The following is an 18,181-nucleotide window of genomic DNA, read 5'->3' as shown; positions in this document are numbered from 1 at the left end:
CATTGTCTAAGCTTCCCTCGGCGACTAATGGAAACTGAATGGGAATAGGGACTTTTCTTACTACCTTTTAGGGATTGGGAAAGAACAGTAGAGTAGACCTAGGAGGGGGGAGGGAGGGTTTAGGAGGGGGGGTAGTAGGGGGGGGGAAGCTCATTTGGAGGTACATTAGCCCTTTTTCCAGTCTGTTAAAGACATCTTCCAGGGAGGGGTAGGAGGGCCATCAGAACACAGGCCCCCTGGCTTTCTCACAGAGGGGAGTAAGATCCCACATTTTTGCTTGATTTTAGTTCAATGCTTTTGATTGTGCAATGTAAAGCTGACACCTGAAAGTGGTTATACTTTGGGGGTTAATGCATTTGAATATATGTTGTCAATTGGTAGAAGGAAAGAGATGGGGGGAAAAGGGTTGTTGATAAATTGTTGTTAATAGACCCTGTTGTACAAAATGTTAGCTATTAGTAACATAAAAGGGGGGGGGGGGGATAAAGTTAAAAGATTAATGAAGATGAGTAATATCGCACAGTTATCGTACTTAGTGTATGTTGGTTGATTGTACTGATACTTTATGTAAACACCATTTTTGTGCTTCATTAATAAAAACTGTTAAAACCTTAAATCCTGGCTGATATTCAGCTGGGGCCTGCAGAAGACAGTTGTGCAGATCCTGGCTGAATATTGGCCAGGACCAGCATAACTTGTTTGTTTTTAATCCCTCCCCCCCCCCCCCACCCCCCGGCCCATTCATCACAACCCTCCCCATCCAGATAGACCCCCTTCCCAGGTCTACCTGATATCACTGGTGCTCCAGTGGGGTCGATGGGAGCAGGAGCGAAGCCCACTCGCTCCTGCCTCTTGCTACTGCGAAAAGAAAATGACTGCCATGACCTCACGGTAGTGAGTTGCCATGAGAGGTTGCGGCAGTCATTTTCTTTTCACAGTGGCAAGGGGCAGGAGCGAGCTTCTCTCCTGCTCCCATAGACCCCACTGGACCACCAGGGATATCAGATAGGCCCTGGGGGGTGGGGGGAGAGGGAAGGAGGAGTGCATCGGGAGTGGGGGGGGGAGCAAAGTTATGCGGATTCTGGTCAATATTCAGTGCTAGGACCCGCATAATGAACTCGGCCAGGTTTGGACAGCTTTCGAGCTGTTATAACCTGGCTGAGTGAGCTATGTGGGTCCTGGCACTGAATATTGCCGGCTCCTGCATAACCACTGGCTCCTCCCCAGTGCTACCCCCTGTATTGCTCCTGACCTGCCCACTTTCAACATGGTCAGAGATGATATTCAGTGGTTAACTGGTGATATTACCTGGTTTAGTGCCACTGAATATCAGCAGTTAGGCAGTTCAGAGCAATTTGAGCAGTCAGGAGCCTCTCTGGCCTGCTTATATCACTTTAAATATTGGGCCCTTCATTATTAAAGCATTCACCTTCAAATAATTGATTTAAGATTGTCCATTATATGGGACTCTTACTTGGGGCTAGAAGTTAGAGGAGTGCTCCTTCTGTTATATGTGCACTGATGATTCATAAAGATTGGAAGTGAACAGCCATGTTTGATATTTCAAATTTCAGAAGGGTGTGACCCTTAGATTCTAGATACTGGGGAAGAGGAGGAGGCAATGGGTGGAATTCTCAGAGGTATGGTAGATGCTGATATTTTTTAGGAAGTTAACATTGTTGCTTTACCACTGGGAACCCTATGCTCTGTGTGAAAGGCAGGATAGTATGCATTTGTATATGGAAGATTCTCTCTCCTGCACAACCCCATATTCACTCTTGTTCTCTTCGTTTGTTCTTTCTTTCCTCCTTTTCTACCACTTCCTGTTACTCTTCTCTTACCCACTTTCTTTCCCTTTCCTTTTAATTGTACTCTCCCCCCCCCCCACACACACACACACATGCACATTTGTGTTTTTTGCCATTTGGACCCTCTCCCTAACTGTATACCGCCTTGAGTGAATTATTTAAAAAAAGGCAGTAAATAAATCATAATAAATAATATGACACTTTGTACAAATTACCCCTTTTGAATCTTGCCTTTGAGCTGGTTTGGTGCTTCATCACTTTCCTCCCACAGGTAGCCACTGAAGCAGGAGGTGATTAGGCATGTTCCTGTTGCCTCTTTTGAGCTTGCAGATCCTCATCTTCTGACAGTAAAGACTGGAAACCCTGCTAGCATTGCAGTGTTTGCTACTGCTGTGACTGACTGGGGGTTTGGAAAGCATGAGCAGTGGATTTGGAAGCTGCCATGAATCAGGAAGTAAGACTGGGTCACAGTACTACTGAAAGCTGTCTCGGAGGATTGCAACCAGGGACAAGAGCAACAGCCAGTAGTGGGAAGTGTCTTGACTATCTCCTGCCACTGCCAGAAAACTAAGGGGGAAAGATTTCTGTTAGCAAACTGAAAATTATTGGATGCTGTGGGATAGGAGAGTGATGTAACACTAAAACTAAGCAGGGCAGAAATGGGACCCGGGCAGGGGAAGGATCTAAAGAGGATGTTTAGCACGTGTGTCTTATTATAAGAAAGACCCACATGGTGGCACAGTAAAAGCTGCAGGGCCAGTAGGTTTCCTACTGTCTTGCCTCTTGCATAGCAAGAAGGGGGTGTGAGTGAGAGGTGACTAGAGAGGAGGAGTGAAATAAAGATAGGGAGAAATGGGTGGGGCTAGGAAAGAAGGACATGGGTAAAAGGGGAGTGTGAGAAAAAGTAACGGAAAGTGGGTGGCAGAAAGGGAAGAAAATAGAGGGTGAAATAGTATATGGTAGTGAGAGGTGGGGGGTGTACCACACACACAGACACGATACCTTGCCATTTACATATGCCCTGCTTCTCCAGAGGCAGATGTTGGGAAAGAATGTGGGGGAGAAATACAGTGTAGATTTCTCATGATTGTGATAGTATTTTCTAGGGAGTTGGAAACCCTAACACTCTACCCCTCTGTCTTTCCTCCTCTACAGCATTTCTAACAGTACCCACTGGCATGCACAGACCTGGCTCTTGTGATGTTACTGTTGTCTAACCCATAGGGAAAATAGGAATGAACTTCACTTTTAAGTGGGAGCATGTTGGATACAATCTGTGTCTCAAATTTACTGCTAATGTTGGTCTTAATGTGCCAAAGAGAGGCCCTTTATAGAGTCATAAGGTGTAATTAAGCAATATGTCAAGGTGTGTTTGGAAGTTTTTTAATCACGCTGGTGGTGCCCAGTGCAATTGAGACTGCTTCTGCATCATTGTGCCACATGTTCTTGGTCTCTTATTGTAATTGTCACTTAAGGAACTTCTCTTTCTCCATATATATATGGCACTTCTATTAGCATTGTTATTCTTGTGTTTTTCTTTTTATCGTTATGTCCAGTTTTCTGGCATCAAGCTTTGTGGGACTGGAAATGTCCCAGATAAGTACATTCTCCGAGGACAAGCAGGCTGCTTGTTCTCACATGTGGGTCGACGTCTGCGTCTGCCCAGGAATCGGCATTTTGCAAGCAAAAAATTAAAAGTTTTGCTAGAGTCTTCTGGTGCGCACCGTGTATGCGCAGACTGATTTCCCACCCGTCGCATGAGCGTTCCCCTTCAGTTTTTCTTTTTCCGCGTTGAGGTGCAGCAGTGTTCGTTTCTGCTCCTCTTCAGGCCCAGGAAGAGTTCGTTCGCTTCTTGTTCTTTCATATTTTTTTTCTTATAAGATTAAAAAAAAAATAAGGTTCCCGTAGTTTCCTTTAGTTCCCCCCCCCCCCCCCCCCCCACCTATTTTAAGTTTTCTTCCTTTTTCGTCGTGGTCGGGTTCTCCCCATTTCTCTTTTGTGCCTTTTTCTGTTTTTAGGCACAAGCGCGTCTTTTGATTTCGCCGAAGCCATTTTTCCTTCCATGTCATCGAAGACACCCAGCGGCTTCAAGCGTTGTACTCGGTGCAACCGGATGATCTCAGGTACTGATACCCACGCTTGGTGTATCCAGTGCCTTGGGCCCGACCACAGCCCAGCCGCTTGTAGTCTGTGTCTTCGTAAGAAGAAATGGACCCAAGCGTCTCGAGAGGCCCAGCGAGAAAACCTTTTTGGGGCTCAGTCCGGTCCTTCGACATAGACATCGGTACTTAAAGGTTGGTTGTTCCCAACTCTTTTTTTTTTCTATCAAACTTTTATGTTTTTATTTTCTTAATTAATAATTTATCTGCTCCATACACATTGATGCCAGCAGACACAGTGGGGTTCCAATCTGCAAAATTTGGCAGTGTAACCCAATCCCTGAAAGATACAAACTTGCATATTTAATAAAGTTGTAGAGATTGAGCATGTAAGTAATTTAAACCACAGTGGAGGCCAGTACGCAAAAATCAAGATATTCAGCTTCTTTTTTTTTTTCTCTCCCCCCTCCCCCACTGCTTCATATAGGTATTTTGAAGGGGCCCAATAAGCAATACATTCGAACAAGCCATCATCTAACTGACCCAGGTTTAAACAGTCATTTCTCATAAAGAAGAGGGTTCCTAACAGACTGTAGTTCTAATATTTTATTAAGGAATTTTTGTACTTAACATGCATACATTTTTTGTAGACTGGTGCCCAGCATGTATAAATGTGGCACTTAATTTCTAGTGCCCAGTTGTTTATGATTATTAAAGCTTGATATACTGCATATTCTAAATATATGGATCTGTGTGGTGTATAGTAAAATCAAATGTGAAAATATTAAAAGAAAGAAACACCATTAAGTATAAAGGACGGGCAAAGCATTCATCTGAGGACATGCCAACTAAAGTGTTCCAGAAACCAACCACCAGTCGACAGTCTTACATGGACCAAACTAAAAAGCCTGGGGTGCTGCATCTCCCCTCTGGGTGCAGCGTCATCTCCCCCCCCCCCCCCCCCCCCCCCCGGTGCATCACCTCCAAACCGTCCCTCCTGCATTGCTCTTACCTCCTGAGGTGATAGGAGCAGCCTCGTGGCTGTCGGCTCCGCCGGTTTCCTGCTCCCTCTGCCACGGAACAGGAAGTAACTCCCTGCACCCCCCTGCAGCATGCACCCAGGACGGACCACCCCCACCACCCCACCCTCGGTACACCACTGCCCTGGAGTAGCCTAGTGGTCAGTGCAGTGCTCTGTAGAGAACTGGACCCAGGCCCATATCCCACTCTAACTTTACACTTGTGATGGAAAGTGTGAGCCCTCCAAAAACCTACTGTACCTACGTATAGGTGGCACCTTCATTGCTATTGTAGTGGTGTACTGTTGGGTACAATAGGTTTTTGGTGGGTTTTGGAGGGCTCCCCATGCAATATAAGGGGGTAATAGATGTGTACCTAGGACCTTTTATGTGAATTCCACTGCCGTGCTCCCTAGGATGTCCCACTGTTCTGCTGTGATGTCTATGTGACCGGGCTATTAAGAATTCTGACCCCTATACGTTCCTTTGTGCATTTTTTTTCCCCTTGGCCATTTTTGTTCCAAAAGTGGTCCTAAAAGATGGATACACTTAGCACAGAAACATTTAGCAGATGTCTATTTTCTAAACAAAAAATTGGATGTTTTGCTAGTTTGACAATGGCCATGTTTGCTACTGGATTTTTGGACGTTTTTCGCAACACATCCAGATTCGAGTTCAGACATCATATCTGAAATGCCCCTCCATATCTTTTAGCCTTACAAATAAAACATGCTGCACAGTTCTGGAGTGTTTCTAGTTGTTTGGGAAGAAGGAAGACCAGCATATATTGTGTTACAATGGTTCGAGGGGTAAGAGAAGTGTGCAATGCTGTATGAAGGGAATCATAGTCCAAGGTGAGATGTACAGATCAGAGAAGACGAAGTACTGAGAAACCAAGTATAGTTACTTCAGAAATTTGTTTAAAGGATAACTGTGAATCAAACCAAACTCCCAAATAACAAAAGGAGGAAACTGGATGAATGGGGAGACCAAAAAGGGTATGGGTACAGGTAGGTTGGGATAAGGGGCCAGAGATCCAGCAAGCAGTCGTGTTTTCTGGGTTCAATTTCAATTTGTTAGTAGTGAGCCACACAGTGAGAGCAGAAAAATAGTCTTGAAGAGGTTGCAAATCAATATTGAGGGGAGGGGGACTGGAAATAGTTATATCATCTGTGTAAATGAAAAATTAAATATTAAATGATTTGAATAAGAGTAGCTAATGGACTGTTAAAAAGATTGAAATGTAATGGAGATAGAACTGAACTTTGAGGAACACCACGTTTAAGAGGATAATGAGAAGAGGACGTAGAGTTGAAGTAAACTATGAAAGAGCGGTTCTCCGAGGACAAGCAGGCTGCTTGTTCTCACTGATGGGTGACGTCCACGGCAGCCCCTCCAATCGGAATCTTCACTAGCAAAAGCCTTTGCTAGCCCTCGCGCGCCGATGCGCACCGCGCATGCGCGGCCGTCTTCCCGCCCGAAACCGGCTCGTGCCGGCCAGTCTTCTTTTGTCCGCGCTCGGTACGGTCGTATTTCGCCGTTCGTGCCCCGGAAAGTTGACCTCGCGCGTCGTTTTCGACTCGTTACTTCTCAAAAGTTTAAAAAAGTGTTCGGGAAGAGCCTTTTTGGTTTTTTTCCTTCCCGTATTTCGAGCTTTTCGCCCCGGTAAGTTTTCTTTCGTCGTCGGGGTAGGCCTCAGTTAGGCCTCGGTCGAAATTTTCTTCTCCCTATTTTTGTGGTGCCAATTTTCGTCATTTCGAGTTTTGATCTCGCCGGTGTGATTTTTCCGCCCATGACATCGAAGCCTTCCAGCTGCTTCAAGAAGTGCACCCAGTGCGCCCGGGTAATCTCGCTCACTGACAGGCACGCGTCGTGTCTTCAGTGTCTGGGGGCTGGGCACCGCCCTCAGGCCTGTAGTCTGTGTTCCCTTTTACAAAAGCGGACTCAGGTAGCGAGGTTAGCCCAGTGGAACATTTTGTTCTCGGGCTCTTCGTCGGCATCGGCACTGGGGGTATCGAGTGCATTGACGTCTTCAGCATCCAGACCTTCATCCTCGGCTGCCAGTGCATCGAGTGCATCGAGGCATCGGCCCTCTGCATCGGCGCTGAGACATCGGACGACTGTATCGACGTCGGTGGTACCGGGACCTCGTCTGCTGATGTCGTCGGACGGTGGTGCTTCATCTGGAGTGCAGGTGAGGGCTGTCCATTCCCTTGCTGGTGGCGGTGAGCCTTCGGGTGGGTCTCCCCCTACCCTGAGGGCTCCTGCGGTACAGCCCCCCCGAGACCGACCCTCTTCGGTCTCGGCCCCGAGGAAGAGACGGCTGGATTCTACGTCCTCCTCGTCGGTGCCGGGAAGCTCCGGTGACATGCTTCGCAAGAAGTCGAAGAAGCATCGACACCGGTCCCCTTCCCGCGTCGGCACCGAGAGCTCTGGGTCGCCGAGGGAGTCGGCACCCAGCAGGCATCGGCACCGAGAGGACCGCTCACCCTCTGTCCAAGAGGTGTCGATGCGCTCCACTCTGGACAGCCCGGAACAGCCTCCACGCCCGGAACAGACTCTGACATTGACGCCTGCATCGACCTCCATGCCTTTTTCTGCAGCCGCTCTGAACGAGAGCCTCCGGGCCGTTCTCCCAGAGATCCTGGGAGAGCTGTTGCGCCCTACCCCTCCGGTACCGGGGGTGCTTGTGCCACCGGTACCGTCGAGCGTGGCGCCGGCTGGTCCATCGCCCGGGGTGAGGTCTCCGGCGTCGGTACCGCGTGCGGTGCCGACTGCGGCCGCCTCCCAGGAAGGCTCCCCGACTACGTCGGCGGAGGGAGCTTCGCCGGTGCGGGCGAGGGAGTCTACCTCTCGACGCTCCCATCGTGGCTGTGGTTCCACGGAGTCGAGCTGGGCACGGTTGCAGACACAGGTTCGTGAACTTGTGTCTGACACCGAGGGTGAGGCCTCGTGGGAAGAAGAGGAAGACATCAGATATTTCTCTGACGAGGAGTCTGAGGGTCTTCCTTCTGATCCCACTCCCTCTCCTGAAAGATAGCTTTCTCCTCCCGAGAGTCTGTCTTTCGCTTCCTTTGTCCGGGAGATGTCTACGGCCATCCCCTTCCCGGTGGTTGTGGAGGACGAGCCCAGGGCTGAAATGTTTGAGCTCCTGGACTATCCTTCTCCACCTAAGGAAGCGTCCACTGTACCCATGCATCATGTCCTCAAAAAGACATTGCTGGCGAACTGGACCAAACCATTAAGTAATCCCCACATTCCCAAGAAGATCGAGTCCCAGTACCGGATCCATGGGGACCCAGAGCTGATGCGCACTTAGTGGCCTCACGACTCTGGAGTTGTGGACTTGGCCCTAAAGAAGGCCAAGAGTTCTAGGGAGCATGCTTCGGCGCCCCCGGGCAAGGACTCTAGAACCTTGGACTCCTTTGGGAGGAAGGCCTACCATTCTTTTATGCTCGTGGCCAAAATTCAGTCTTACCAGCTCTACACGAGCATACACATGCGGAACAATGTGTGGCAGTTGGCGGGCTTGGTGGATGCGCTCCCCCCTGAGCAAGCCAAGCCTTTTCAGGAGGTGGTCAGGCAGCTGAAGGCGTGCAGAAAATTCCTGGCCAGAGGGGTGTATGACACCTTTGATGTTGCGTCCAGGGCCGCTGCTCAAGGTGTGGTGATGCGCAGACTCTCATGGCTGCGTGCCTCCGACCTGGAGAATAGAATCCAGCAGCGGATTGCGGACTCGCCTTGCCGTGCAGATAATATTTTTGGAGAGAAGGTCGAACAGGTGGTAGAGCAGCTCCACCAGCGGGACACCGCATTCGACAAGTTCTCCCGCCGGCAGCCTTCAGCCTCTACCTCTACAGGTAGAAGATTTTTGGGGGGAAGGAAGACTGTTCCCTACTCTTCTGGCAAGCGTAGGTACAATCCTCCTTCTCGACAGCCTGCGGCCCAGGCTAAGCCCCAGCGCGCTCGCTCTCGTCAGCAGCGTGCGCCTCAGCAAGGCCCCTCGGCTCCCCAGCAAAAGCAAGGGACGAGCTTTTGACTGGCTCCAGCAGAGCATAGCCGCCATCCAAGTGTCAGTGCCGGGCGACCTGCCAGTAGGAGGGAGGTTGAAAGCTTTTCACCAAAGGTGGCCTCTCATAACCTCCGATCAGTGGGTTCTCCAAATAGTCCGGCAAGGATACACCCTCAATTTGGCCTCAAAACCTCCAAATTGTCCACCGGGAGCTCAGTCTTACAGCTTCCAGCACAAGCAGGTACTTGCAGAGGAACTCTCCGCCCTTCTCAGCGCCAATGCGGTCGAGCCCGTGCCATCCGGGCAAGAAGGGCTGGGATTCTATTCCAGGTACTTCCTTGTGGAAAAGAAAACAGGGGGGATGCGTCCCATCCTAGACCTAAGGGCCCTGAACAAATATCTGGTCAAAGAAAAGTTCAGGATGCTTTCCCTGGGCACCCTCCTTCCCATGATTCAGGAAAACGATTGGCTATGCTCTCTGGACTTGAAGGATGCCTATACACACATCCCGATACTGCCAGCTCACAGACAGTATCTGCGATTTCAGCTGGGCACACGTCACTTCCAGTACTGTGTGCTACCCTTTGGGCTCGCCTCTGCGCCCCGGGTGTTCACGAAGTGCTTGGCTGTAGTAGCAGCGGCACTTCGCAGGCTTGGGGGTGCACGTGTTCCCATATCTCGACGATTGGCTGGTGAAGAACACATCCGAGGCAGGAGCCCTGCAGTCCATGCAGATGACTATTCGCCTCCTGGAGCTACTGGGGTTTGTGATAAATTATCCAAAGTCCCACCTTCTCCCAGTGCAGAAACTCGAATTCATAGGAGCTCTGCTGGATTCTCGGACGGCTCGCGCCTATCTCCCAGAGGCGAGAGCCAACAACTTGTTGTCCCTCGTCTCGCGGGTGCGAGCGTCACAGCAGATCACAGCTCGGCAGATGTTGAGATTGCTGGGCCACATGGACTCCACAGTTCATGTGACTCCCATGGCCCGCCTTCACATGAGATCTGCCCAATGGACCCTAGCTTCCCAGTGGTTTCAGGCTGCTGAGGATCTAGAAGACGTGATCCACCTGTCCACGAGTTTTCTCGAATCCCTGTATTGGTGGACGATTTGGTCCAATTTGACTCTGGGACGTCCTTTCCAAATTCCTCAGCCACAAAAAGTGCTGACCACGGATGCGTCTCTCCTGGGATGGGGAGCTCATGTCGATGGGCTTCACACCCAAGGAAGCTGGTCCCTCCAGGAACGCGATCTGCAGATCAATCTTCTGGAGTTGCGAGCGATCTGGAACGCTCTGAAGGCTTTCAGAGATTGGCTGTCCCACCAAATTATCCAAATTCAGACAGACAACCAGGTTGCCATGTACTACGTCAACAAGCAGGGAGGCACCGGATCTCGCCCCCTGTGTCAGGAAGCCGTCAGCATGTGGCTCTGGGCTCGCCGTCACGGCATGGTGCTCCAAGCCACATATCTGGCAGGCGTAAACAACAGTCTGGCCGACAGACTGAGCAGGATTATGCAACCTCACGAGTGGTCGCTCAATTCCCGAGTAGTGCGACAGATCTTCCAGGTGTGGGGCACCCCCTTGGTAGACCTCTTCGCATCTCGAGCCAACCACAAAGTCCCTCAGTTCTGTTCCAGGCTTCAGGCCCACGGCAGACTGGCATCGGATGCCTTCCTCCTGGATTGGGGGGAGGGTCTGCTGTATGCTTATCCTCTCATACCTCTGGTGGGGAAGACTTTGTTGAAACTCAAGCAAGACCGAGGCACCATGATTCTGATTGCTCCTTTTTGGCCGCGTCAGATCTGGTTCCCTCTTCTTCTGGAGTTGTCCTCCGAAGAACCGTGGAGATTAGAGTGTTTTCCGACCCTCATCACGCAGGACGAAGGGGCGCTTCTGCATCCCAACCTCCGGTCCCTGGCTCTCACGGCCTGGATGTTGAGAGCGTAGACTTTGCCTCTTTGGGTCTGTCAGAGGGTGTCTCCCGCATCTTGCTTGCTTCCAGGAAAGATTCCACTAAGAGGAGTTACTTCTTTCTGTGGAGGAGGTTTGCCGTCTGGTGTGACAGCAAGGCCCTAGATCCTCGCTCTTGTCCTACACAGACCCTGCTTGAATACCTTCTGCACTTGTCTGAGTCTGGTCTCAAGACCAACTCTGTAAGGGTTCACCTTAGTGCAATCAGTGCATACCATTACCGTGTGGAAGGTAAGCCGATCTCAGGACAGCCTTTAGTTGTTCGCTTCATGAGAGGTTTGCTTTTGTCAAAGCCCCCTGTCAAGCCTCCTATAGTGTCATGGGATCTCAATGTCGTTCTCACCCAGCTGATGAAACCTCCTTTTGAGCCACTGAATTCCTGCCATCTGAAGTACTTGACCTGGAAGGTCATTTTCTTGGTGGCAGTTACTTCAGCTCGTAGAGTCAGTGAGCTTCAGGCCCTGGTAGCCCAGGCCCCTTACACCAAATTTCATCATAACAGAGTAGTCCTCCGCACTCACCCTAAGTTCTTGCCAAAGGTTGTGTCGGAGTTCCATCTGAACCAGTCAATTGTCTTGCCAACTTTCTTTCCCCGTCCTCATTCCTGCCCTGCTGAACGTCAGCTGCACACATTGGACTGCAAGAGAGCATTGGCCTTCTACCTGGAGCGGACACAGCCCCACAGACAGTCCGCCCAATTGTTTGTTTCTTTTGATCCCAACAGGAGGGGAGTGGCTGTGGGAAAACGCACCATATCCAATTGGCTAGCAGATTGCATTTCCTTCACTTACGCCCAGGCTGGGCTGGCTCTTGAGGGTCATGTCACGGCTCATAATGTTAGAGCCATGGCAGCGTCGGTAGCCCACTTGAAGTCAGCCACTATTGAAGAGATTTGCAAAGCTGCGACGTGGTCATCTGTCCACACATTCACATCTCATTACTGCCTGCAGCAGGATACCCGAAGCAACAGTCGGTTCGGCAGTCAGTGCTTCAGAATCTGTTCGGGGTTTAGAATCGAACTCCACCCCCCTAGGCCCATGTTTGTTCTGTTCCAGGCTGCACTCTCAGTTAGTTGGTAAATTTTTTAGGTCAATCTCAGTTATGTCCTCGCCGTTGCGAGGCCCAATTGACCATGGTTGTTGTTTTGAGTGAGCCTGGGGGCTAGGGATACCCCATCAGTGAGAACAAGCAGCCTGCTTGTCCTCGGAGAAAGCGAATGCTACATACCTGTAGAAGGTATTCTCCGAGGACAGCAGGCTGATTGTTCTCACAAACCCGCCCGCCTCCCCTTTGGAGTTGTGTCTTCCCTAGTCTTTGTCTTGCTACATATGAGACTGGCCGGCACGAGCCGGTTTCGGGCGGGAAGACGGCCGTGCATGCACGGTGCGCATCGGCGCGCGAGGGCTAGCAAAGGCTTTTGCTAGTGAAGATTCCGATTGGAGGGGCTGCCATGGACGTCACCCATCAGTGAGAACAATCAGCCTGCTGTCCTCGGAGAATACCTTCTACAGGTATGTAGCATTCGCTTTAGATAAAAGAGAACCATCCGTGAACCAAACCAGAAATTCCAATGTCAGATAAATGAGAGAGAAGAGTGATCTACCAGATGAAAAGCTGCACAGATATCTCAGAATATAGTAAGTGCAATATTGCCCTTGACTAAAATGCTGTGAAGAATTTGCATAATATTCAAGGAAATGTCGCACCATAGAGTAATACACAGGCATTATAATATTCTTTGTCTTTGTTTCCATCCCTTTCCTAATAATTCCTAGCATTCTAATTGCTTTTTTGTGTCCTTGACTGATAAGAGGGCGTGCAAGTTATAGTTGCAAATCTGGACCTTACTGGAGAAGACGAGATCAAGAGCCTGAGATCATCTTCAGTTCCAGTTCTTCTTTCTCTCCTCCCCTCCTCCCTAATTTTGTTGGATATGAGTGGCTTGTTCATGTTTTCTTTCTTATCACTCAGTGACGTTCCTTTTTGCTATGTTTTTTATCCTGTACACCACCTTGACCTCATTGAGTGATAAGAAAGAAAACATGGACAAGTTACTCACTGCTGTCCCGGTGGTCCCTACAGAGCCAAGGTTAGAGTGTGGTATTGCCCCTGTGGGGGAAGTGAGGACTTCCATTCCCAAATCTAAGGAGAGGTGTGATCCTGAAGATGGACTAGATCTTGATCATAACAGATGCCATTGGCTGGGAGTGGTGGCTTGAGTTGATGGTGTGTGAAGCATCTTGGCAATCAATCAGCTGGAGGCAAAGCTCATGTGTGTAGTGCTCCTAGCCTGCCTGCCTCTGAATTGGAACAAGGCTGTACAGGTTCTTTCATACCACGCCACAGTAGTGGCTTATGTCAGTTGGCAGGGAGGAAACAAGAGTCACCTCATATGGGAGGAGGTCAAAGTGCTCTTCTATTGGGCCAAGTGTCACCTTTTGGATCTCAAAGCAGCATGTGTGGCCAGAATATAGAAATGTACAAGCAGGGTTTTTTTTTTTTGGGGGGGGGGGGGGGGGGGGGGGGGTGTAGCAGTAACATCTTGGACCCAGGAGAGTGGAATCTGCTGGGAGAGGCCTTTGATCACATAGTACACCAGTGTGGAAGACCGGTCATGAATCTCATAGAGACAGCCGAGAATACAAAGATTCCCAAGTTTTTCAGTTGATTGAATGGCCGTTAGTAAGCAGCATTGGATGTGTTGTTGCACTCATGGCCCTGAACCTGGTTACTTTACATGTTCCCTCCGTGGCCCATACTGGGCAGCATCATTAATAGGCTAGAAAGCCATTTGAAGTGTGGGGGGGGGGGGGCTGTGTTCTTCATGGGGCTGGTTTGGCCAAGAAGACCATGGTAAGGGATCTCAAGAAGTTGAGGTTTGATAATACTTCAAACAATGGAGGACTTCTTCGTTTAGGGTCTGATCAGGATGCCAGGCCTGTTTCCATTCTGTCTTATGGCATGGCTCTTGAAAGATTGAGACTCTGGAAGAGAGAATATTCCAACCAGATCATAGCTACTCTCCTGTACTCTATGAAGACTTTGACCCCTTTGGTTTATATCAGGGTGTATCTTTGAGGTGTAGTTCCCTTGCTGACCTTGATTTCAGAGATTTTGGATTTTTGGCAAGATGGTTTGGACAAGGGATTGGCTTTAGCTTCCCTCAGGCTGCAGATAGCAGCTATCTCATGCTGTAGAGGTTTGGTGATGGTGTGGTTGTTAGTATTTCACCCAGATGTGGTGCACTTGCTGAGGGGATTGAATTTCTTGCGCTGTACTCCCCCCCCCCCCACCCCATTTGGTCCTTTTAGTTTTGCTGCAGGCTCCCATAGGGAAGCCTTCTTGAAGGATATTATACTGAAAGTCGTGTTTTGGTGGCTATCTGCTTTCTCCCCAAGGTGGTGTCCATGTTTCACATAAATCAGTTGGTCTCTCCTGGGTTTTCAGGGTACTGAAAGGGGAAAGTACGTGGATTGACTCCATTGATTGGACATCTGGCAGATTTTATGCCACTGTCTGAAGAGGATGGAGGAGTTTTGGTGCTCAGATTAGCTTTTTGTTTTCGCAGGGACAAGGAAAGATAAAGCGTCCTAGATTAAGGAAGCTATTGTGTCAATGCTGAAGGCCCACTTTATCATGGACCGTACATGGTCTGATTCCATTGGGGTCATCTTTGACTCTTCTCTCTCCTTCTCTGCTCATATTCAGCAGACCGCCAAGACCTGTCGTTTCTTTCTTTACAACATTCGTAAAATCCGCCCCTTTCTTTCCGAGCACTCTACCAAAACCCTCATCCACACCCTTGTCACCTCTTGTTTAGACTACTGCAATCTGCTTCTTGCTGGCCTCCCACTTAGTCACCTCTCCCCTCTCCAGTCGGTTCAGAACTCTGCTGCCCGTCTCATCTTCCGCCAGGGTCGCTTTACTCATACTACCCCTCTCCTCAAGACCCTTCACTGGCTCCCTATCCGTTTTCGCATCCTGTTCAAACTTCTTCTACTAACCTATAAATGTATTCACTCTGCTGCTCCCCAGTATCTCTCCACACTCGTCCTTCCCTACACCCCTTCCCGTGCACTCCGCTCCATGGATAAATCCTTCTTATCTGTTCCCTTCTCCACTACTGCCAACTCCAGACTTCGTGCCTTCTGTCTCGCTGCACCCTACGCCTGGAATAAACTTCCTGAGCCCCTACGTCTTTCCCCATCCTTGGCCACCTTTAAATCTAGACTGAAAGCCCACCTCTTTAACATTGCTTTTGACTCGTAACCACTTGTAACCACTCGCCTCCACCTACCCTCCTCTCTTCCTTCCCGTTCACATTAATTGATTTGATTTGCTTACTTTATTTATTTTTTGTCTATTAGATTGTAAGCTCTTTGAGCAGGGACTGTCTTTCTTCTATGTTTGTGCAGCGCTGCGTATGCCTTGTAGCGCTATAGAAATGCTAAATAGTAGTAGTAGTAGATTTGCAGGGCAGTTACCTGGTTGTCATTGCTTTCTTTTTTGGGCCATTACTGTTCAGATATGTAGGCTTCACAGAGTGCAGCGTTTGAGGCTTAAGCGCTGGTATCGAGTTTGTCTGGGTCCTGCTCTCAGTAAATAGTGCTTGAATACTTCCCATGCATCTGGACTTGTCTGGAGGGATGATAAGGAAGGAGAAACTGGGGCTTAATTGTTAATTTACTTTTCTTGAGTCCCTTCAGAACCTGCCTGTGGCTTTTTATCGTGGAGAGTTGAATGACTGAACGTTTAATGGTTCTGACTTTTGTGCATCCTGCAGCATACTGAGGCCTTGGGTATGAATGGATATTACACTTGAATTTTGGTTGTTTCTTGTTACCTTGGTTTGTGGGGAAGTTGGTTACTCTTTTGCCTTATCAAAATACTGACTAGGAAAAGACTTCACAAGATATATAGGGTAATGTCATTGGTTTAGTGCTTCTCAGTCTCCATCTGCTAGTAGAAAAAGGCATACCCATTCATCTGACTGGTCTGTGGAGGGACTCGAGGAAAGTAAGACCTTCTCTTTTTTTGCACTGTTGGCTTCCGATTGAGGCTAGAATCCAGTTCAAAATATGTACTATTATTTTTAAGATTTTAAATGGTTTGGCTCCCTCTTACATCATGGGCCATTCTTCTTCATAAGAGTTTTATTACTTTATCTGACAGTTAAGGGGGTTAAATCTTGAGAGATGTTTAATTTGTCAATTTATTACCAAGCTGTAATGATATGGAATTTGTTGCCAATTTATATTTGAGTTATTGCTGATTATTTGATTTTCTGCAATTACCTTAAAACCTTGCTGTTCAAGAACTTTCTGTCCTAGTTATGAAGGATATCGATTATTTAATTTTGTAATTCTTGGATTCATTGTGTCCAATTTTTTGTTGATGTGTAATCCGCATAGAACTTGATAGTTTGTTGCAGAATAGAAGCAAAATGTATGTAGCATAACACCACTTGATGCTTTTTCTAGTGGAATCAGATATGAATGTCTGTCACTTAGGAATAGTGAGCTCAGAAAAGACCCCAAAACTTTTATTTACTTGGGTTCCCTTTGTCTAATATATTTTATTGAAATATCAAAAAACATTTGTTGTGATATATATGCAATAATACGGGAATTTTTTTTTTTTTTGGGGGGGGGGGGGGGACTTTTTCATTTCACTTTATATTGCATTGTGATTTTAAAAAAATGTATTTTGATTTCTGATGTTTCCTATCTTTAAGCTGCTGAGTATCCTGTGAAATCAGCAGAATATATAGTGCTTTATTTTAAATAAACTCTTTTTTTCCTTTTTCTTCAGCATGAGCTATACATCCGAGCTTTCCAGATACTGAGCGAGTTCCCACCAGTAAGTCACCTGCTGAATTGCCGTGATCAAGGAGAATGCCATTTAAACAAAAAAAAATCCAGCTGGCAGTTTTTACTGTTGCACTGAATAATGGTGCTCCTGTCATTCCTAAACTTCCCTTGGATTGAGAGAGATGGAGATTTTCTCATTCGCTTTTGTTTTTCTTTCCACAGATCACAGACCAGGAAATGGAGAGCCAGTATTGCAAAAACCTACGCCAGCTATTGGATGACCACAAGGATGTGGTGACACAACTGGCAGAGGGATTACGAGAAAGCCGCAAGCACATCCAGGTAACCTCTAAGAGTATGTGGTAGATGGGCCTAGGGCTTTCTCCCTTTTTTTGTATTAATGTAAATGTACAATCAAAGATAATACTTTGAAAAGGAAACAAACAATTAAACCAGGTATTATTACATTCAATGCATGGAATATAATAACAAAAAAAGAAAAATGAAGAAGAAAAATAAGGATTATAGTCCACAATGGAGTGGGACAAAAATCAGGAAAATACCATAGGAGAAGATGCTGTATTAAGAGAAGAAGAAAAAAAAGAAACTTTCAATAAACAAGGAGCAATCAAATCCTCTTGCATATATGTCTAATATGTTGTGAAATAACATGTTCACCCAATTAGTTTATAAACCTTAGAGATACACCTTTGCTTTCCAGAAAAAAAAACTTTACTGAAACATTTCACAGAAAACAACGATTATTTTGTAGAGCAGTGATTTTCAATCTTTTTCTTCTCACAGCTCACTTACAAAAAGTGCAAAAATTGTCAAGGCACACCATCAGTTTCTTAAGGATATCATTTAACAAACGAGTATTAAGATTCATAGGATCGATTTATCTACTCTGCAGCAAGGAAAGAGGGGCAGCCTGGCCAACAGTGGAACAAAAATATAGAAACTTTTCCAAAGTATGGATCCAGTAGATCCCAAACAAGTACAATGTCACTTTAAGCAGATATCTACGCCCGAGCCTGCATGCTTACAGAAATAAGGCTTGAAGGATCTCTCCTCTGTTACATCCTGTATCGGCCCTTAAAGACATTTTCCACAGCTGCAGCGAAAACTGCATGTGCGACAGAGATCCCAGGCTACCCAGCAAGAAGGTTGGCAAGCACGACCTACCGGCTGCTTTGTCAGCTCTGCACAAAGTATGTTTCTCAGGTAGGAAGGAAGGAAACCCAAGGGAGTGGGATTCTTGTCACCCTAGCAACACTTTCCAAACAGAACCAGCACAAGTAACACCAGCTTCAGAGATTAAGAAAAGAAAACCAAAGCTGGCGACCTCTCTGCTGCTGTCCCCAGCTGAAACGCGACTCCTACTTCAGCTGCTGGTTGTATTTCTGCTCCTTAATGACTTTCTCCTGCGCCACTGCAGCCTTCAACCACAGGTAAAC

At 47.8% G+C, this 18,181-nt stretch overlaps 1 protein-coding gene across 1 annotated transcript in view; it reads left to right on the top strand.

The window, feature by feature from the left end:
- LOC115475067 (3-methyl-2-oxobutanoate dehydrogenase [lipoamide] kinase, mitochondrial-like) overlaps window positions 1-18,181 on the top strand; it is a 150,315-nt gene that overhangs the window by 86,339 nt on the left and 45,795 nt on the right. The window contains exons 7-8 of the mRNA XM_030210807.1: window positions 16,726-16,773; window positions 16,947-17,066. Coding sequence (XP_030066667.1) covers window positions 16,726-16,773; window positions 16,947-17,066 — 168 coding nt within the window. The remainder of the gene's footprint in view (window positions 1-16,725; window positions 16,774-16,946; window positions 17,067-18,181) is intronic.

This window comes from Microcaecilia unicolor, chromosome 7, assembly GCF_901765095.1.
Source record: "Microcaecilia unicolor chromosome 7, aMicUni1.1, whole genome shotgun sequence".
Taxonomy (NCBI): Eukaryota; Metazoa; Chordata; class Amphibia; order Gymnophiona; family Siphonopidae; genus Microcaecilia; species Microcaecilia unicolor.
This window is presented reverse-complemented; position numbering and strand designations above follow the sequence as displayed.